The 23,228-nt window shown below is 43.3% G+C and overlaps 1 protein-coding gene across 3 annotated transcripts in view; it reads right to left on the bottom strand.

Moving 5' to 3' along the window:
- Positions 1 to 23,228, bottom strand: part of LOC147895753 (sphere organelles protein-like protein) — a 206,801-nt gene that overhangs the window by 54,753 nt on the left and 128,820 nt on the right. For 2 of the 3 annotated variants that reach the window (XM_087382373.1, XM_087382374.1), the window contains exons 4-9: positions 6,735 to 7,070; positions 5,767 to 5,836; positions 5,412 to 5,492; positions 5,164 to 5,329; positions 1,477 to 1,508; positions 291 to 461 (exon numbers count right to left, since the gene is read on the bottom strand). In XM_087382373.1, coding sequence (XP_087238499.1) covers positions 291 to 461; positions 1,477 to 1,508; positions 5,164 to 5,329; positions 5,412 to 5,492; positions 5,767 to 5,836; positions 6,735 to 7,070 — 856 coding nt within the window. The remainder of the gene's footprint in view (positions 1 to 290; positions 462 to 1,476; positions 1,509 to 5,163; positions 5,330 to 5,411; positions 5,493 to 5,766; positions 5,837 to 6,734; positions 7,071 to 23,228) is intronic. The other variant, XM_087382375.1, reaches the window with a different exon arrangement.

The raw sequence follows: 23,228 nt of genomic DNA, 5'->3' as shown, positions 1-23,228 counted from the left end.
GAAGAATGTCTATATTGCAGAGCCAAAGAGGAAGGAAAATTTAATCATTGTGACAAATATGCACATTATATTAATGAATGCGTGAAAGCAACCTAGAATGAGCAAAACAAAAAGAGAAATAACGTTAGTCACTTTGCATCTGATTTTTAAGAACAACTGAGGCCATGTAGGCCAACAGATTCTCTCTTTCTGAGGTGCCTTACAAATATGCTGACAACTTCAACATCCAATTGATAAAAGAAATATATACTGAATGGTGTTGCGTGCATATGAGATAGAGAGAGGGAGACCTGAGGTGCTATCTTTAAAGACGGCAGTGACTCAAATACAATCTCTCCAAATTTGCCTGTTGCTGCAGTTTTTCTTTCAGTGTACTTCCACATTCTTCTGCCCTCCTTTTCTTGTCCCCAGCTTTGCCCTCTCCTCTTGCTTACCACATTATTCCAAGCAATTCTTGGCTGCTTTAAAGGAAGATGAACCAAGCTGAAGTGAGAAGAAGACACAAAAACCAAATACTGTAAACAAAAAGACAGCACCAAGCAAGGACAAGATGTCTATTTTTTTATTTTTTTCGACAATACAAGCAAAAGTGAAACAATCGCTCAAATATATTGTTTAGCGAGAACATGATGCCAACAGCTTGAGGTGCATCAGCTTTGGTCCTCTCCTGCCATCCTGGACAAAACTTACCAGCTTTAAAGCAGATAGTTGCATACCAATCTGGGTTCACCTCTTCAATTTAGACTTATGTGGGTTAGAGCTGTGTGTTTGTAAAAAACATGAAAATCAGAAAAAACAGATGAATTTGTGTAATGCCCGTCCTGCTCCATTGAAGTATGTAAACTCCCTACAAGATGACTCCAGAGCCTGCAGACTGCATTTAGCCTACAACATATTAGTTCCTATTTCCTTTTGCAGGCTTAGACATATTTCGCTGCTCCTCTATCATTTGGTTTTACTTTGATAATTCTACTTTCTTCAAAATTATAGGACTGCTTTGGTTTATTCCTGCTTGAGAACCAGCTTTGCGAAATTTCCTAACATAGCTTGTAAACTCCATTTCAAGTGGGCAGTAAGCAGCTCTTCTACATAATACTCCAGAATCAAACGATAATAGTTCCTATTCCTAGCCTTGACTTGAAAGGGGAATTTCAAAAAGGTCTCCCTGTAGAGCTTAAATTGTCCTCCAAATCAAATCATGAGTTGTCTTTTGCAGGCAGAGAAATGTTTCAACTCTATTCAGTGCATTTGGCTTCCTCTGGTTCTTATATTCCTTTACAGTTCTAGGACTTCTTGACTTCTCAAGTCTGCTGTAATTGCTCTTCAGAACCAGCTTCATGCAAAGCTGGCAACATGGGTAGCACACTCTTGAAACTTACTTTTTTAATCTCAAAATTTCTCAAGAGAATTACAGCAGCATTCGTGTCCTAGCATGCAAATAATGTTGACAGCATTGAAATTGAACTGCCAGCTCACCATAGAATGGTCAACCTCATTATTGTCTTCATCTGCAACAACAACAGACAATAAATACGTATTAATTTTACAGCTGAACAATAATCCATGCATAACATCAGTCAATCATAAGCCTCATCATCTGCCTCAAATATGATATTTTCATGTATGATATACAAAATGCTGAGTAGATAAGAATAAAAGTGGCATCATTTCCCCTCTGTAGTAGTAGGATCATCAACCATTCACCGTGGAGTAGGCATCACCAATCATTATCCCCAGTTGGGATACTTTTGAACATGTTGCAAGTCATCTGGTCCGTATAATCAAGGATTATCGCTGCCTTGGCCATCATTTATATTGTCTCTCCCCATTTACCAAGCATGGATTCACAAAAGCATTGCAATGGACACACCAACCCTAAAGATAGCAAACTAAGCTGGTACCCATACCATAGAGGCAAGTATAACATGTTTGTTTTCTAAGGAGATACTATGCATATATTCTGCTTGAGTATTGATACCCACAACATACTTCTAAATTTTAGGTTACAGAAAGAAACATATAATTGAAAAGCCTCATAACATAGCAACCAGAATTGCTTTACTCTCAAATTTTAACCACGGAGTATCCAGCACCATTTGGCATTCCACGACATCATACCCTGCTTTTTGCATTTACAATAATCACTAACAATTTCACATAAAAACGGGATATTCTACATGGAAACTCCCAATAACCTTACATGTCCTCAAACGGCAACTCAAAATTGCAGTTAATCTCTCTTCCACGACTCCCATCACAATGATTGTTTTGGATTCCCTAAACCTTCAACCTTCCCTTTACTTGTAAAAAACCCTGCCTGCACTTGATAAAAATCACAGTGTCACCTGGCTTCACACCGTATCCCCTTTGCTTGGTAATTTTTCTTTTAGTTTTATATTTGATATGTTTTGCAAAAGAATAAAAAAATGTTTTTCCTACTGTTCAGTTAGGTACATGGCGGCAAGGTCTAGCATTTGAAGGTGGACCCCCTTTGTTGGGGTTATGGGCATAAGTGTCCCACAGAGTTATGACCTCCTTTAGGAGGGACATTGGAAATCTCACTCCACCTGAGTACCCGATTTATGGGACCAATCAAATGCACAGATTGTATACCGACCTAGCAACCATTTAGGAGAATGTCTCCAGGCTTTGGGTGTGAGCCTGGAAGCATACCAAAGATAAGACGACAAACTAATGAGCTCAGTTATGGCTCATTTGTGACTTTAAAGTACGTCATTGGATAGTACAAGCTGTTAGGTACCCGATAGTGAAATCAGAATTGAATTCTGACCACTTTGCATTTTTAGGGTTTTTGGGTGACGTGGCATGCTGTCATGGCAGCATTGACATGTGGCATAGCCACCTGGCAGCCTGTGGGGACATGTGGAGAGCCATGCATGGACCATGGCACCACTTGTCACTACAGGAACTGCAGCCCCCATGCAGCCCACCAAAATCTGCTGCCAAGTGTCCCTCCTTGGCTGAGGGGGCTCAGCCTGGCCTTCCCCCTCCAATTCTTGGATAGAAAAACTCGTTTTTAGCCTCTCTCTCCCTCTCTCCATTGATACAACAGCCCCTCCTCCACCCTTTGGGACCAACGAACTCCTCTCCAAGCCCTTCTCTCTCTTGCTGCAGGCTTTCTCTCTCCTCTGCCAGTCTTTCTCTCTCTACTGTGCAAAAATTCTCTCTCTACATAGCGAAGCGGGGTCTATGAGACTCAAATATCCGAGACCCTGTCCTGCACCATTTGGAACTCTAATGGTACCTTATGGTTAGAACCAGGGAACTTCTCGGAATCCTATACAGGCCACGACATAGTCTTTTATACAGAGACACATCAGAGTCCAGAGCGCCCTCTTCCATTAGTCCACGGATATACATGGGAGTCTGCCTACAAAGATGAGACGAGGGGTACAGGAGGAGTTCGAGGTTCAGGTGGAGTTGCAGTCCTTTTCAGATCCACACTTCTGGCGACCATTTCAATAGAGCAGAGAGATACACATTCCAGATTTCTTTGGATCCGGATTCGACACATGGACAGCCGGGATTTGTTTGTCACAGTTTGCTACTTCCACCCTGAGACCTCCCACTTTGCCAGAGATATCCGAGGTGATGATGAGACATCCCCATTCGCTGCTCTTTATCAGTCCATCGTTGACTTCTCTAGCCGCGGAGAAGTCCTCCTAGTCAGGTACCACTTCTTGACTTCAGAGATGATTCCACTCTACTGCCAGATATTGACCTTGAGGAGGCAGGTATGCTACGGGTTTCGGCTGACACGCGAGGTCCATTCTCATCTTATGGGCAGGCCCTATTAGACCTCGGCAGGATACATGATCTCATTATCTATAATGGTCTTGACAGATGGCCCGCTTCAAGTGGTTTCACATGCTTTCCACATGGGGGGGGCTCCAGTGTTGTTGGTTACATCATGGGATCCCCTGTCTTCACATCTTGCATTACTGACTTCATTGTAGCACCTCTGATCATACATACCTTTTCTTTAGCATCTCCACCCCCCTTCGCAGAAAACCTTCCAACCCACTCAGTTCTTACTCCACCTACCACGATATACGCTTTGATCGGGATCACTCACCTTCTTACTCTGGCCGTCTGTACATACTTCTCGCTTATATTGACTTCATACCCCTTTTAGAGGATCGTGCTGCCCTTGTCACCCACTCACTACACGAGGCTGCCATTCACACTTTCCCCCACACCACCCGCTCCACCCGCCCACCACCCCCCAGAACTGTACCATGTAATATCTTGCATGAGGATCTCAGACTTGCTATAAATACTCATCACCATGAAGCTATTACACTTACCCTAACTAATAAGTCTATGCCATGTGCCTCGCATGTAGCACCACCAAGAGTGGACATAATCTTGGAAATGTTCACCCTCTTTTTTTTGCGGAGAAAATAAACTTCTATTAATATAACTCCTTGGTGACAGAGACACCAAGGAAAATACAACTCCGCAATGAAGGATACAATACAGATATCCCCCTGGCTAGCCTACTAATGCTAATGTGCAGCCCTCTTCTGGTACTGACGAAAGCACACTTTTATCTGTAGTGGCAAACCCAAGGGGTAGGCTCTGGCTTACATTTATGTACTGCAGAAAACAATGAGAGGGGGTCCTCATTGCGACTCTTTGAAGCAGGTGTATATTGCAGAGCAACAGGACTGCAGCCTTGAGCTGCATAGTGAAGGGGATTTCCCTTCACATGTATGAAGAGATAGACAGGGGAGGATGGGTAGGCTGTGCCTTGAATTTATTAGCTGCAGACAACAATGAGAAAGAAACAAAGAAACGTTTATTACCATCTGTGAAAGCCCATAAAAGCCTATGACACCAGGAGACTGAAGTCTGAGTGAAAGTACACATCCTATGTTAAGTTCCAGAACATTGATGCAAATATAGGATTTATCTGCTAATCAGTTCACACAACTAAAGACAGATCTCAAAGTAATTAAAAAAAGGACAACCTGCTTTTTCTGATCCAACCTCAACTACCATAGACTTATTTCCCCGAAACAATGAGCACCCCCATTACCTTACAAATGAAAGCAGACAGGAACCCATTTAGCAGACTCCAGCACAATCATCCCAAACTGTCCTGTATAAGAGATTGCTGGCTAAAAGAGAACCAATTACCTTCATCCAAAGCTTCAAAACGAATGTGTCCAGGTTTTACCACAACAGGAAGCTTTTCTTCTTCAGCTTCACCATCATCGTCAGTTTTATGTGGAAAAGAAAAACGTACTGCTTTGATTTCTTCATTAGAAGCAGGGGCTTTTAAAAGGCCATGAGGTTTCTCATGCTGCAGAAAAGTCAGAACATGAATTTTCTGTGCAAAACTCAGTAGGGACTCTACAACAAGCCATAACATCTTTCCCGCTTACATTTCCTGTTGCTAAAGCATCTGCATGCTCACGTTTCCAACGACGCTTTGCTTTTTTCCTTGTTGCACTTCGGCTTGGTTTCTGGAAATGAGGAATACTGTTATTGTTCACATAATGGCACAATGACAAGAGAGTTCTTAAAGCTCCAAAAGTGTAGCATATTCAATAAGTAAGTTTGATCTCAAAATGTTGACATTCTGACCAAAACCAGCCTGACCAGAAATTGAGAATGTGAGAAATAGCATGGAATATGTAGGACATAAGGGAGGGTACTATGTACAGCAGAGATGCACGCAATGTACAAATTCATTTTCCTTCTTGCCAGAAAAAAAACAAAGCAAAACAAAAAACATACTCTTGTTGATCTGTCTTTTGTTTCCATCACTATCTCCTTCTCCTGATCTCCCAAATTACCATCATGTGCACTGCCATCACACAAGGCAAAATTAAGATAGAGAGGAAAAGTAAAAGGTCTACTCAGGATCATTGTGCTTCCTGGCTAAAAAATAAAAAATAAATAATGAGAGAAGAGACAGAGCCCAAAACTGCGAAGTAGTCATGAAAACAAGCTACTAAAAAAATAGTACGATAAAAAATAGATGTTTAGAAAGTTTACTTCTGTATTCCAACCAGAAGGGAAAACACGAATCAGTCAAGTAGACAGTCAACTAGCCTGCAAATTTAGAAATTGAACCTCGCTACTTGAGTATGTTATGAGCCAGTATCCTTGATTGTGTGTATTTACCTTATTGCGAGGTAAAAGATTTCCAATTACCAGCTTGCTAGCAACCTTCTAATAGAGAAACAAGACAACACTGTAATCATGATAACTTTGTAGCCAGATCTCTTGCAACAATAATATAGTACAGTAAAGGAGTCATGAAAGCAAGTTACTAAAATCATAGTACAGTACAAAATATATGTTTAGAAATTATAGTTCTGTAGTCAAACCAGAAGGGATAACATGAGACAGTCACCTAGCTTGCAAATTTAGAATTTAAACCTCCCTACTCGAATATATTATCAGCCAGTATCCCTCATTGTTCACGTTTACCTTATCACTAGGCAAAAGATTTTCCGACTACCAGCTTGCTAGCAACCTTCTAATAGAGAAACAAGACAACACAATCATCATGATGACTTTGCAACCAGATCTCTTACAGCAATACCATAGTGGTCCTCACTTGTAAAGTATATTGCAATCCCTTCGAAGGTATTATGATTCCTAAACTCACAGATGTAATAAAACTTACACCCTTAAAGTCCATTGGCCAACTTGTCTGAATCAGAATTTGATAACAATCCCTTTAAGCACACATTTACCTGATAGAAAGACATGGAAGCTTTTGACTTTTCTGAGAAGCACCAGAATTTTCCACTGCAAAATCTACCCCATCATTTGCTTCCTCCTTTCTGCTGTCTTTCGGCTTCTTTTTGCTCTTTTCCCCAGCTTCGTTTGCCAAGTTTGAGCTTCCTTTTTCTCCACCTTTCTTACCCTTCTGAGACTTGTGCATTTGCTTCACTTGAACCACCTTGTTTGGTTCGATATCCTCCTGCATAACAGGATGCTTTTGCTTTGATTTTTTATCGTTTTGCCTTGTGTCATCCCCCATATAGGGAACTATTTGTAACTTATGGCCCTGCCCTTGTATATAAGCCCTGGAACCAGACAAACGTGACCATGATACTTTAAAAGGTAGCAACTGTTTCCTTCTTTTTACCGGCAAAGGAGCAAAAGAATGAATGACAAAAAACATAGTTATTTTTAGTCATGACAAAATCAAAGAATGCCCTCATACCATCTACGATACTCCTTTATTAGAAGACTAATATAATGATTGTAAGGATAGTACACCATGCAGAGTTGGAGAGTTCATTATTGCATTTGATTGCAATTTTGGTACCTACTGAAACCATTTCTCATGAGGCATCAGTATTGCTTAATTCACGGGAACAGGCCCTTATTCCAAACTATAGCACAGCCCTACAATATGACCCCAAAAAATTTTGCCACAAATACTGAAAGCTGTTGATGTCCTCAGAATTCATCCATCCAAGCTGTCACTTTCACACCAAACACAATACAGAAGTATCATCTATGCTTACTTTTATCAGGAATGTCTCGTGTTCTATACTGAATAAGTCAAAATTGTTTACAACATTATGGATCAAAGTTTCAAGCTTAGATTATGGATCAAAGTTCAAACCATTTCTCACAAACTTGCGTACAAGATGGATTTATTCAACCCCACTCCTACGTGCCCCCCCCCCCCCCCCAAAAAAAAAAAAAACGTGGCTTACTTGGATTTTCCATGATACAAGAAATCACCATTGCCGGTCTTTCTAATGCACAAGGATTATGCACTACAAATACAGAGATCCACCATTGTTGGATTATGCATGAAATAGGGATCCACCATTGTTGGACCTCCCTCTTGATGTACTTTTCTTAGCTTTGATTGTAAGTCAGACCAGCTGGTCCCCATAATAATCTTACTAAAAAGTAGTATACTATGTACTCCCATTAGTCTTTTAAAAAAAGTACGCACATATAATACCCTTACAGATATACCTTGCATATGGGACTAGAAAAAGAAGAAATAGTCGTATGCCAAGAGTGGGTGATAATAAAACGTTACTAAGAACCTTGATAAAACCCCCAATAAACCACTGAGAAAACATTGATACATGTATGGAATCAGGGGGGATCATTTAGGACTGGGGCAAAAAAAGGAACTACTAAGGGTTCTTATGACAGAGGGAGTCATGCCCATTTATTCGAGATGGTCTCGCCAGCCTAGAGATTTGATAGACAGAGAGTCTTCTCGATTGGGTGCAAAGCTGGATCCCTCCATCTAGTGAGTGGCCTGCACCATCACTGAGATACTGCTTGGAACATTTGGGTCACCCGTTGCAGTCTGGTGATGGGTAAGCCAACATGTATCTCAGCAACCACCCTCATTACCATTTCGCGATATATCATCTATACCTTGCTGACTATCAATAGCGAGCATGTTTCTTCAAGGCTTGGCCTGCAGGTGTATTCTACACATTCGCAAATCGAAGAAACCGTTGGTTGCATCCCATCAAAAGTCGCAGCGTATTTGAAGCATATCTGAGACATGATGCCATCTCTACTATGCTCCGTAATGTGAGCCTACTACTGTCTTTTTATAGGCCAGAAAAGTATTCTAGTCGGATGTCTGACCGTAGTTCCGATATCATAGAGACTTGGTTACACAAATGGGACGAGGCCTTTGCCATTTGTGAAATCAGGAATGATATGAAGAAAATCCACGAGGCCACCCATATGTTTAATGAGGCAGCGGATCGGTGGTGGGATAAAACAGTAAAAAGATGGAGTGGCATCCACTACTTGGGACGGGTTTAAAAAAGAATTTAGGAAACACTTTTTACCTCCTGATGAAGCATCCCGAGCTTGGGATCAGTATCGAAATCTTCGTCAGAGAAATTTATCAATGGCGGAATACACTGATAAGTTCATAGAAAGTGTAATGAAAGTTTATGAACCTCTACCTCAGTCAATCCAAGTAAAATATTTTATCGTTGGATTGAATGATCGGATTAAGATGAAAGTTCGGGCTAAGTATGCGAACACGCTAGATGAAGCGATTGCCATAGCCCTGAACTATGAGGATGCCAAAGGAACAGACCAAGTGGGTTTATGCAGGTTGGGACTCGGTATGAGTACCCAAACAATTGGCACTATGATGCTACAAGGATAGTACCCTCAAAATGGGGGGGGGGGGGGGGGGGGGGGCAGAGAGAGAGAGAGAGAGAGAGAGAACAGTCAATACATAAAAATATCTAGGGCTGGATTTCATGGATAGTTAAATGGAATGTATGTGTGGAGAGGAGAATACTAGGAGGATTGAAAGCCTTATATAGCTTCCAAACTGAATGCAGGAAATCATATCTGTGGCATTGGGAAGACAGTAATCCTTTACGGATGCCCTCCTTGGGCACTTGGACTCTCTAGGATCTACTGGAAAGAATAGTTATATAAATGTCCTCTAATAGGGGAGTTAGGGGTTAGGGCATAGTCACCCTACCCCATCCTATTGGCTGAAGCAGGAATACCTATAAAAGGGGAGGCAACGTGCCAATTTATGGCTTGCCTCAACAAAGTTGAGAAAATGGATGCCAGTAGGATACCCACACAAGGCGATGGAAGCTACGCAAGGCACCGAATGGCACAAGCAGGGGAAGAAGTGAATGAATCATGGGGTATAACAGCTGCTGATAAACCAGAACATGCATGTGAAATCAGGGAGATAGTGGCGCAGAAAATGCTAGAGAAGCTATGACAAAACCCAAGGGAAAAAAAATATCTACAAGTAGAAAACGAACTCAATAGACCTCAAGGATGCAGAAATACTTTGGGGGAGACATATCGATATTTAAAAGGCATCTAATCTGCAAAATTAGAAGCAGTTCACATGATCTAGAGGTGGAGATGGGCAAGTGGGCAGAATCCCATAGAAAAAAGGATCAGCAAAATCTACCCCATAGAATGAGCAGCATGTACTAGTGAGAAACAACGAGAGCAAGAGTGAGCAAGAGTGAGAGCTGAACATAGGTCTACTCAATGAAGTGACAAAAGAGAGATTAGGGGTTTTGTCTAAGTGACAAAACCCTATCTTATCCTAACCGTAGTTAGGGATTAGACTGTGGTCAGGGGAAAAAATCTCTAAGAGGGAAAAGTGCCCCTAACCCACTTATTACATTACATTGGCCACAGACTAGAATATGATAATAATTCTAACAATCCCCTGCAGTGCCAATGTGGTGTACAAGGTAGTGATCAATCACCAAAAGGAGATAAGTTAAGGGCACTGCGGAATGCCTCAAACTTCTCACGTGGAAGTGCTTTGGTGAAGATGTCTGCAACATTGTCATGTGTTGACACATAGATCATATTGATCTCCCCTGCATGCAAATTCCCCTGATGATGAACCTCAATGTGCTTCGTGCGAGCATGAAACACAGGATTCTTTGCCACTGCTATAGCACTCTAACTATCAGTGAGACTTGGAGAAGGACCCTCCAATAAGCGACTGATGCACATTCCAAACAAATTTTGCAGCCATGGCAATAACTGACTGTATGGTGGTCATCCGGGATGTAGGAGCAAAAGTCTCCTCATAATCTATGCCCTTCTGCTGTGCATAGCCTTTGGCAACTAGCCTTGCCTTGTACCTGTCAATGGACCCATCTGGCTTCCTTTTCACATTGAAAACCCACTTGGTACCAATCGCATGCTTACCTGGTAGCAAATCCACAACATCCCAAGTCTGATTTTTCTCAATGGACTGCAATTCATTGTACATGGCATGCATCCACTGCACATTATCCTTGGCTTCTTCAAACGAGTCGGGTTCTTCTTCATCAAGAAGAGAACCTGCATAAGTTGTATCAACTGAAAGAGCCCCCCCTGCGTGCCTTACTGCACTACGAGTCCTGCCAAGCAATGGGGCCTCAAGCCTACTCTCCCTAGGAGTCTGTAGCAACCATTTCGGGACTGTTTTGGCTGCATGTATATCTTGAATCTCTTGCCCGACAACTTCATCCACACCTTGTGGAGGTACAAAATCAACCTGTGGCTGAATCGGGGCATGTAGACCAGGAGGAGGTTGTTGTGAATTTTGATTTTCAGCATGAACCTCAGCTGGGGAACCAAATGCTATAGGAAGAATGCCCTCAAAAACATCATCTAAAGAAGTTGGAATATTAAACTCAACATGTGTATGTGCTGAATTCTCTGAAAATATAACATCTCTACTAACAAAAATCTTGCGAGAAGTAGGATGTAGAGACGATAGCCTTTGCTTTGTGTACTATACCCAACAAAAATGCATTTAAGTGCCTTATCTGACAACTTGTGTCGAAACTCCACAGGCACATGGGCGTATGCAACACAACCAAAAACTTTGAAGTGATCCACTGAAGGCTTTCTCGCATGCCATACCTCATAGGGAGTGATTGTCTTCAAAGCCTTTGTGGGAGCCCAATTCAAAACATAGTTTGCACAAATGAGGCCTTCAAGCCAAAACCTGTGAGGCAACTTTTTACTGGTAAGCATGCATCTATCCATCTCCATAAGAGTGTGATTCTTGCGCTTAGCTTTACCATTTTGTTGAGGTGTAAGCCTCCCTGTAAGCTGATGCGTGATGTCTTTCTCCTTCAAAAATGCCTCAAACTCATGAGACATATATCCCCCCCCCTCTATTTGTGCGAACTGTCTGCACCTTGAGTCCGGTCTCATTCTCGACCATAGCCACAAAGTGTGTGAAATGCATAAACACTTCTGATTTTGCCTTAAGACCATAGACCCAAGTGTAGTTAGTGAAGTCATCTATGAATTTACATAATAGAGATAACCCCCAAAAGCAGGTGTCCTCATGGGACCGCAGACATCATTGTGAATGAGCTCTAATTTGCATGTAGCTCTCACTGCACCATCCTTCTTGAAAGGAAATCTATGCATCTTGCCAAGGTTGCAACCCTCACATGCATGAGGAGGAGGTGACTCCAAAGGAGGCAATGCATCAACCATAGCATGCTTCTAAAGTGTCATTAAGCTGCCATAGCTCATGTGCCCATACCTGGCATGCCATAACTCTGCATTCTCCATCACAGCAGTGAGAGTGTTCACTGAAAATGCAAGGTCGGATCTTTTCTCATATATATCAAGCTGAAAAAGACCCCGATACAAAGTGCCAAACAATATCAAAGCATAGTCATTCTCTTTGTCTCTGACTGCACACTTAGCATCATCGAATACAACCTGAAATCCTCCTCTATTAAGACAGAACACTGAAAGCAAATTCTTCTTTATATTTGGCACATAGAGAACATCTGAAATTCTGAAATCTGTGCCATCAATGGATGTGAGAATAATGTCCCCCACTCCACACACTGAATAAGAAGAATTATTTGCACAAGTCACCTTCTTTTTAGTAGGTGGAGGATGCAGAGATGCAAAAAGGTTCTTCTTAGAAGTGATGTGCTTAGAAGCACAACTATCAAAATACCAAGTATTCAGTGTCTCATTGACACAAAGAGAGCATGCATCCTTTGAAGGATCATAACTGCAAGTTAAGAAAGCATAAGGGTCATCCTCAATAGTGGTTGTAGCATCTGAACTACCCACTGAAAAATCTGAAATGCAAGACAAAAAGGCATAGTGCTCTTCCACAAAGTTGGCTGTAACATCTCCCCATCATGTGAATGAGGAGCTGATGCATCTAACACAGCCATACCTCAATCCCTTTTCTTTTCTTTAGCTATGCGCTTCTTGCATTCACCAATATAATGACCTAACTTCTTGCACTCGTGACAAATGCCCTTCTTCCTAGTCTTATCTGCATCACCCTTAGCCTTATAAGAGGGCTGTCCTGAATCAGCTCTATGCTGATGTGCAGGGTGATTGGCATGTTGCTTTTGCTGCCCTTTTCCATTGGGTTTAAACTTAGAAAGCATGGCTCGCCAGCCCGTGTTGCCATATTTCTTCGTGTCTGCTCTTCCTGCAATACAAGTCCTACCAACTCGTGAAAAGAAGAGGATTTCTGCTTCCCCTCAATGACAAATTCAGCGAGGTGTGGAAACCAAGATAGGACTCAGGAAGAGGATTCAGAGTGGTGGTAATCATCTCTGAATCCGGAATGAATTCATCAAAATTCAGCAATTGCTTCCTCAAATCCTGAAGCTTTGTGAGGTGAGTATGACCGAATGTGAGGAATAATGAACCTCTTGATAGAAATAGAAATCACTGATGGAGCTTGTGCATCTCTAGAATCCCATCTTTTCTGCTCTGCTGTGGGAACCCCTCAAACGGAAGCTCCAATTACTTGTGCTGCATTTTGACCTCTACCCCTACCTCCAGCTGTAGGAGTGACAGGTGTAGCCACAGAATCTGGCCTTGGTTCATCTCCATTGACATAATCCCAAGATGTCTGCGCACCCAGAATGCAAGCCAAACAATGGCTACCTTCAAAAATACCTGCCAAAGACCACCTGCAAGAATGCCTACAAGAATGAAACCTGCACAGAAGGCCTGTACGAAAATTCGTACACAGTACGGACAGAATGGCACTGTACGGACGTACGGTGCAGATGTACGGATTTGTATGACGCATGCAAATACAAGATCCGTACACTGTACGAATGGAGCGTACGAATGGCGGCGTCACGTGTGCTGGGGGCTGTCAAGTACGGGCAGTACGGAATGGCCACAAGAGCCTGCAGTACGGTACGGACGACCGTACTATAGTACGGAAGTATGGTAGATGGTGGCGCTACATCATACTGATAAACTCCATCATGCATAGCAGAGACTAGCTACTATGACATCCCCACTGACGTTATCAGCGCCCCAAAGTGAGTGTAGACCATAGTATAAAAATATGCTCTCACATATACAAATCCACACACCCACACATACTTGAGCATCCATTTATACAAAGTCTTCGTACGGAGTTTCTGTCGGCACTCCGGAGGTGAAGGGTAGACTCAACCATGACGAAGGCTAGCACTAAAGGAGAAGGCTAATCAAAAGGTAGTCCAAAATCTCTTCAATCAAGCTACAACTACTTGTGAAGTCTAAACGTTTTCATTTTAGTCTCTCCCCAACCAGCATCTAAATCTAAATCTAGCTGATGGGGCAACGCACCATTTAAGATAGAAAGAATTATCACAATACCAACAAGCCGCAACTTGGACGAAAACTTCACAAGGTGAAATTTGCATGTCCGCTAATACGGCGGAAGCATATACCTAGATGAATTTAGGAACATTCCCAAACTCATCCTTTAAAAACACAACATAGTGCAGTTTAATCTCATGATAGTCACTCACAAGGTTGAAAACCTGGGTGTACACCACAGTATAAAAATATGCTCTCACACATACAAATCCACACACCCACACATACTTGAGCATCCATTTATACAAAGTCTTCGTACTGAGTTTCTGTCGGCACTCCGGAGGTGAAAGGCAGACTCAGCCATGACGAAGGCTAGCACTAAACGAGAAGGCTAATCAAAAGGTAGTCCAAAATCTCTTCAATCAAGCTACAACTGCTTGTGAAGTCTAAACGTTTTCATTTTAGTCTCTCCCCAACAAGCATCTAAATGTAACTAGGAAGTACAACTAGGAACATCTAATATTGTGACAAGTGACTAGATCAAGTCTGCATGGCCACCTCAGGATCCAGGCCTCTGCCCTAGATGAGAAGATGGCAAACTAGCAACTTCTTCTTCAGGGAGAAGAGTGCGACTTGCTGTCCCAACAGCCCATCAATTCCTGAATTTTCTTCAAGAGTATGAGCATTGGAAGATGTACCATTCCATGTCCGAGGAGGTAAAGGTCTCCTAGCTGAGACAAATTTCCTTGGAGTCTACCCAGTTTCAGTTGAATTTCCCCCCCGAACTTTAGACTGAGATGTGGAGGGCACCAAGCTGGAAGCATTCCCGTTTGAGGCAATCTATGCTTTTCCCTTATCTTGAGCTGCAATAGCTGGGTTTAGTACCTTTATAGCTTTTGCCACAGAAGATCTACTAGCATCCTTGTTTTGCATTAGAGGAGGCATGGCATCCGGAGGCATTTTATGCAAAACTAAAGGGCATTGTGAAGCCATGTGCCAAATTTCTTGCATTCAAAGCATGCTCCTGTAAATAAACCCCATTTAAGCTTGTAGAAGGCACTCCCCATAACAACATTATTTACTATAACAGAATATGATTCTGAAGTGGGGGTATCCGTATCCCACAAAATACAAAACCTATTAGAATTTCCATTTGGCCTAGGTGGACACGCCACCTTGCCCAAGGAAGCTGCAGCTTTCAGCAAAAGTGAAAATGTACCACCTCCACCCAAATCGGGTTACAATGCTTGAAAATCCCTAGTAGACGACTAGGGAAGGACATGCACATTTGTATCCATAAAAAAGTGGAGAATGCTCCAATAGCATTCATTTATACTGCGCATCTACCATTATGATTTCAAAAAATCCCTTTGCTACATAATGCACCTTAAAAACAAAACAGCCACCCAGAGTTCTTGTAAACCAGTTTTTCACCAAGGCATCCATGCACTGATCCGCCATCTCATTCACCTCAACCAAAATTCCAACGGTAGGAGCAAGATCTTTCCAATCCTTGCATGTCTTCAAAGCCTTCATGCAAGACATCAAATACCAGCCAGGCCTTAAGAGAGGCATGAACAAGCTCAACCTGACCGGAGGCCTGCTTTTGTTTTTTAATGCATATAAGTCGTCGTAGCCGCCATCTCATGTAATAAAAAAGAACAGGAAAGGATATGAAAGCAAAGTATAAAGATTGATAGAAGGTATATAGAAGGAAAAAGGAAAGAAGTAAAGCTTTATAGATAGCTAAAGAAAAAGAGCACATTGTATAAGATAAGGGGAGAAAAGAGTAGAGAGCAGAAAAAATGGCGAGTAAAACTAAGCTCATACGACACACCCGCACAACAACACACGCACAACAGTGAGCAGTAGAAGAGCCAAGGGAACATGTCGACAAAATCCAAGGGGAAAGTGAGAGAGCTCAAAAACAGGCAGCCTGAAGGAACGCAACAGTGAGCCTGAGGAGGAGGGGGGGCCCGGCCTTGCCCCTTAGGACAAGCCCATGCCAAGTGGCCCATCTACGCGTAGCGAAGACACTAACTTGGTAGAGAAACCTCAACCCTCTATTAGAGTTCTCCCTCGCCAAGAGTCTCGAGGAAAATCTCCTTCAAAAGAGTCTCAATGCACTCAACAATTACCATACATCAAGGGACCCTATCATCTACCACAATCGAGGCTGCTAAAGTTAGCGAGGACTCTTAGCACTATGCCAAAACAACCCCAGTGGAGGGAAGGATGGGACGGTACTGCTTTAGGAGATAGAGAAGCAGAGCGGCACCAAGAAACATGCACATGATACGTTGTGTCCATGTCGCCAACCGTGAACCTATGGTACCAAGGGATGAAGTACACAAGGTGCGGGCCAAGGAAAAAGGGACTATGCTCCACCGAGACCAAGGAGGTGTCAAGGGAACTCACCTGGAGAAGAAAATCTCCTCTCAACCATCTAATGCTACAATCAACTGGACCCAACCCCGCACCCCAATAATCCTACCCACCAAAGCTATGTCCTAGAGTGGTTAAATTTTATTCTTCAATTATTGTTTGTCCAATGGAGAAAGTGAACCTTAACAACTAAGGGAGTCAAGGGAGCTACCATGAGAGCCCCTCTTGCCAGACCAAAGGTGACCAAGATTCTTTCTCCAGAAAAAAAAATGATGCAGTGCGAAAAGGAAGCATGGGCAGAAAAAGGAAAGAAAAGGCAAGAAAAGGACCTAGATCCTGACAAAGGGACCAGCCAGAGGGCTTAGGCATAATTGAGCCGCTAAAGGCATAATTGAAGGCTTGCCTATTCAATGGAAAAGGGAATAACAGTGCCAAAAAAGGCTTGCAACAGAGTACTAAGAAAAAGCCTTAAGCCGCAGCTGCAAAGCAGGCCAAAAAGGCCTGGAGACCACGCTCAACAGAGGCTGCTCTCGAACACGAAGAGCAAAAAAAAATGCCCCAACTGCTCCCAATTACAGGCATGAACAGCAAAAACTGCTCCCAATTACAGGCACCCGCTCATCCTCCCCGCCTCAGCCTCCCTCACCCGCTCAGCCACCAGCAGCAGCCGCCAACAGCAGCCAGCAGTCGCCGCCACCAGAAGTCACCGTCCGCCTCAGCAAGGGGCACTTAACCCCAGGGTTTGGGCTGAGCCCCAAAACCCAACCCTGGGGGTTAGTTACAGCAAGGGGCACCTGAATATATGCAAGCCACTATGGATGGGGATGCCAAGACACCTGTGGCCTTCCCCAAGATCAAAACACTTGTCTCGACCCCAACAAAAGCACTATATTCCTCCGATGCAGCTCTCCCCTCGCCTCCCCCCTATATGTTTGCAAAGACGCCATCACCATATGCAAAGAACTATCTGCAGCAGAAGAGAATGGTAAGCATGATAGACCCACCCACAAGAGCAAATTTATTACTTACAGCAGGAAATCCGTGAGCTCAAGCTCAAACTCGCAGCTTTACAGAGGAAAACAAATGCATGGGAAGCACAAGGAAAACTGGAAATTATTCATGAGGTACTGCAGATACACAATACAGCAGCACCCACACCACATATGATGACTGAAGTCCAGGACCTGGTCACAAGTCAGCTCCAATCAGTAAAACAGGAAATTACAGCAACATTGGACACTAAAGTTAACACATCCGATGTGTATGAAGAAGTACAAGAACAGGAAAAGAGGGTGGCTAATACACGACTCGGCTGGTTTGAAGGAACTCAAAAGGAAAAACTGGAAAATATCATGGAAAGAACCCCACAACTAGAATAGGATGCTGAAGACGTAATAGTTGTCTTACAGGAGGGGACACAAGCCAAAGTATGCATGCATCATCTGAGGAAGAAGAAGAAGATTAACTCAGAGATCTCTTCCTACTAATCTCCTTCTGGGTTGCTCCAAAAGGAGCTTTCTTTCGGCCCTTCCTCTGCAAGGGGATGTTCTAATCTACAAAATAGAGGATCCCTTCTTGCTTGTACTAGCTGCCCAAACAACTCCCTATAGGAGTTTTCTTTATCACACGGCATGCCCTCTTCCTGCCTGTCCTTATCAGTGTCTGCAATCCCCTCATGGGATGAACTAGCATGATCCCGTGAGGCCATCACTGCAACCCTGGCCTATAACTTGTCAGCCCTCACACAAGAGTATGACACCAATGCACACAATCTCTTCTGTCGAAATTGAAGAATCCCTCAGCAAGAGATGTCTTGCATGTACTACTTGTTCTAGACAGTTTTCCCCCTTGTGCCAAAGCTTGCTGTTAACCCAAGGTATAACTCCCAAAATTATCTATTTGCTATTAGAGAACTCAGTCCTGGCATTCCTGGCATTCTTACGTCTGCCATTTTGGGCAGAAAACCACTCTAGGTCTCCTCTTTCCCCCCCCCCCCCCCCAAAAAGGAGCTTACTGTGGATTTGTCCAAACCTTGACTATGGTCTGATCTGGTGTACACAACATGGGAGCACAATCATTGGAGGACAATTCTTACAGGGAATCTAACATGTGCGCATCACGAGCACCAGCATGATCCGAACGTGATAACATAAGTGTGTGATCCGAGCACAGCATCTACTCGGATACATATCTACCCACTACGCCAGACCAAGTACGCCCGATTGTGTTCAACGCCAATCCTATGCATGGATACAAAATCTGCATTGACGCGCTCATAGTGGATGAAGCCAATCATCGTGGTTGTTGCTAAACATACAAGAATTGCAAAACCATTCGTTAACATTCAATCTGTTTCTCCGCTGACAATGTATTTATTCCATTGGTGCCTTTGTTACACTTCGACGAAGTATCAGATATATTCCTTCGAGCCTTGCGCTTAGCTAGAGTATCTTGCACCCAAAAAAAAGTAACGGAAGCTTGTATCGTGTCCAACCTCTCGTTGCTCAATTCCTATGCTGTGATACCAATACAACCTTTTAGGCAATTCTCTACCAAAAGTGACAGATTTTTTGAAAATTTCTGGATTTCCTTCATCCTCCCTCTCTCTCTCTCTCTCTCTCTCTCTCTCTCTCTCTCTCTCTCTCTCTCTATCTCCCTCTCTCCCTCTCTCTCTCTCTCTCTCTCTCTCTCTCCCCCCTCTCAGTCTTAAACTGATGTCTGGCTGATTACTCTTTCAGACTATTATGTAGGTACTCTAACTCCACCAGCGCCGCACCAGTTAACCTAAACTAGGTTAACTGTGACCTAAACGAATCTCAACAAAGGTTAACCCAACCCAGGGTTAACTCCTAGTTGGGCTGAACCCCTAACCCAGCTAGGGGGTTAGCTCAGCCAAGGGGCAGCAGAAGATATGGCCAGCAAGGAATGGCCGAGCCTCTCCTCGAAGTCCCCCCCTCAACCCCCATCATTTCAAGCAACAGGTCCCGATACGCCACCGTTGCAGCTCTGACACCCTCTCCGTATGCACATACATACCTACGAGGAGGTCTCGACCGACCCATCATTGGGCACCATGAACAGATTTTTTATCTACAAGAGCAGGTAAGAGAGTTAAAGATGCAATTGGCAGATGCAGCAGCTAGAATTCAGGTTCTAGAAGGACCTGGCAAGCAAGCAGTCAACGATGAGGTTGTAAAATCTTACAAGCCCTCCCCCCCTACCCCCCAGCTAGTCTCCACAGTCAAAGACCTGGTTCACACTGAAGTACAGACATCAAAGAAGGAAGTGATTGTGGAGTTCGATGCAAAGGTTAACAAGGCTGACATTCAGGAAGAGATTAAAGAACATGCAGCTAGGCGTGATAACGCTTTGAAGATTAGAATAGGGAGACTCCCCGAAGGATGGTGCAAAGAGGAGGACTCTTTCAACACACCTTAGCACATATCAAAGCAACCATGCCTAATATTGATTGGACAGTTATGATGCTCTTGATGATGACCATGAACCCAGAGCAACTCGTATCTTACAGTCTAAAGGTCATCCTATCATTACGCTTAACTCACGGGATCTACGATTCAAGCTTCTCCGACAATCCTACAAGCTGAAAGGAACTAAGATATGGATAGCTGAAGAACTTACACGAGATCAATTGAAAAATAAGGCAGCGGAATTAGCTAAGGTCAAAGCTGCAAGGAATGAAGGAAAATGGGCAGTGTACCGTGAGGGTGTAGCACTCATTGAAGAGTTTAAATCCAAGCCAAAAGACTCTCAATCTTAAGCTGATGTATGGACGATTATGTTTCTTTCCAAGTCATAATGTAGGTACTCTAAATAAATGGAGCTGCTTTATGGACTCCATGGACACTACCCTCCCAAAGCTGATGTGCTAATTGGTTTTCATATTGTCCCATAGACTTCTTAGTCTTCCGTGGACGTTAATAGACTTTCTTTCTTTATTTCTTTCCTTCTCTCTCTCTCTCGCCCTTCCCGGCCTCCCCCTCTCCTTCCCCGCCCCCTCTCTCTCTCTCTCTCTCTCTCTCTCTCTCTATAGCCCGGCCTCTCTCCAGCCCCCCTCCTTCCCACTGTTGGGTGTTGGCAGCAATGGAAGCTCAAAAATTGTAGCAAGGAGGAGAAAAACGAGATGCTGTAGTAGATTGCTGCGAAACTGAGGTGTGGAGGCTCAAGGGAGAGCCAACATAACAAAACCCTAGGGCTAAATGTCCTAACTGAACTAAGTGTCCTAACTAAACTAGATGGTACATAAACTAACTGTACCAATAGTCCTAATTGACTATAACTAGGCCTACAAGGCTCATACCAAGGTATAAGTGGCATCTATGGATAGCCCATGAGATGGCCTACAAACCTCCCTCCACGGTATGGGCTGAAGTATCCTAGACATGGCTCACGATACCTAAATATCTAGTGTCATGGTTGCACATGTTCGTCCCATAGGAATATAGCAACCTATGACTATACAGAGTACAACAGATCAGGTTACAAAAGGTACTAAGTTTAAAGCTTGCCGAAAAGCCTCAAACTTAGGTCGAGGTAGAGCCTTCGTAAAAAGATCTGCCAAGTTGTCTTTAGTGAGAACATACAACAACTCAATATCACCTGCTGATAATCGCTCTTTGACATAGTGACACTGAACCTCAATGTGCTTTGTGCCAGCATGGAAAATTGGATTCCGTGCAACAGCCAAAGCACTCTGACTATCAGTGAAGATGACGGTAGGAGCAGTCTGACATGCACAAAGATCCGTAAGTAGCTTCCCAAGCCAAACACACTCCGCTGTAGCTGTAAAAGCTGCTCTGTACTCAGCTTCACAGCTACAAGTAGCAACTGTAGTCTACTTCTTGCTAAACCAAAAAACACATGAAGTACCAAGCATAAAACAGTTGCCACTATGTGACACATGAGTGTCATAACAACCAGCCTAATCACTATCAGTGAATCCATGCATGACAAGTGAAGTATCAGCCCCATAAAGAAGGCCTAGATGTTGAGTGTCCTTGAGATATCTGAAAACACGCTTCACGGCATGGCATTGGTGCATAGATGGGCTGTGCATATATCTGCTCAATTGTGACACAGCATACTATAGATCAGGTCTTGTATTGCATAGGTAAATCAAACAACCAACTGCCTACTGATAGAGAGTGACATCACATGTACCGCTGCCATCCTCAGAAGAGAAGTGAAAACCAGTCTCTAATGGTGTGGATACTGGCTTGCAATCCTCAAACTGAAAAAGCTGCAAAAGCGGTCCAATGTACTTGGATTGTGACATCAAAATCCCCCCTCACTGCTAGCAAATTGGATGCCTAGATAGTAGTGTAGAAGACCAAGATAAAACATAGCAAATGTCTGCCACATGTAGCAATGGCTGAAATAGAAATGAGGTTCTTTCGAATGCCTGGAACATAAAGCACATGCTCTAGAGTAACAATACCACCAGAGACAGAAGTCAGAGCAGCTTGCCCAATACCTTTCACGGTATATGATGCATTATTCGCACATGTGACACTGCCTACCTGAGATGTAAGCTCCAATGAGCTGACTAACATCCTGCAGGAGGTGATGTGCTTGCTAGCACCACTATCAAAGAATCACGCATCACAAACATCTGAAACTGCCATACAAGCATCATGAACATCAGGAGTATACTGACATGAAACCAAGAAAGCCCAATGCTGGTCTTGTGCGAAATTAGCGGACTCATGTTGAGCTTCTGCCCTAGAAGAACCGGATACTGCAAGACCAGACTCTTTCTTTTTCTTTTCAGATGCTATGCGCTTCCTGCATTCAGAAATATCATGCCCAGGTTTCCTGCAATAATTACATCTCTTCTTCTTTTTGTTATCCCCTAAAGAAGAGGCACCATGTGAATGATCAGCATGGAAATGAGAGGGTTTTCTAGCTGAAACCTTGCCTTTACCTTTGTGTTTGTGATGGGCAACAAATACTTGATCACTAGCCATAAAAGCATTGTGATTCACACGACTTTGCTCCTCTTGAAGAAGAAGAGGAACCAGCTGATCAAATGAGAAATGATTGGCATCACCCCCTGCAACCAACCTCAATCTAGTAGCAAAGCCTTGGTATGAATCAGGCAACCCATCAAGGGTATTAGAAACAAGCTGAGAATCAGGCATAATCTCATCAATATTGGCCAACTACTCTTTCAAATCCTTCACATTAGTGAGATAGGCATCCATGTTACCACCCTCATCAAGCTTCAAATCTTTCAACTGCTTGCGGAGATAAGCAACCCTCGCCTCATTCTGCAGCTGATACAAAGATGCAAGCTGATCCCATGCTTGCTTAGATGTCTTGCAACACCGGATATGAGGGATAATAACCCGTTTCACTGAAAGAGCAATAAAGGCATGTGCTTTGGCATCACGACCGTCCCAATGAATTTGCTCCTATGAAGGAGGCAAAGCACTAAGAGCAGGAGGTTCAGGTGTCCTAGCAGTAGCATTAGAACCATCACCTCAAGACCCATCACCTGAAGAAGTAGACGCTGTAGGTGTAGCACCAGGAGTAACAGTGTGTGTACGCCTGGCCTCAAAACCTGAAACAATATGCCATAGATTCTTAGCAACCAAAACATGTCCCATCATGTATGACCACATGGGATAATTGGTGCCATCAAGCTTGTCATCAACCCCAATCATCCCAAACAAATCATCTTTGCCACCAAACATGGTGCTGAAATACAAGACAAATGCACCAACTGGCAAAGCAAATGAGATAAAAGC

The sequence above is a fragment of the Dipteris shenzhenensis genome, chromosome 12 (genome assembly GCF_047967505.1).
Source record: "Dipteris shenzhenensis isolate YYH24624 ecotype China chromosome 12, Dip_SZ_1.0, whole genome shotgun sequence".
NCBI classification, from domain to species: Eukaryota; Viridiplantae; Streptophyta; class Polypodiopsida; order Gleicheniales; family Dipteridaceae; genus Dipteris; species Dipteris shenzhenensis.
This window is presented reverse-complemented; position numbering and strand designations above follow the sequence as displayed.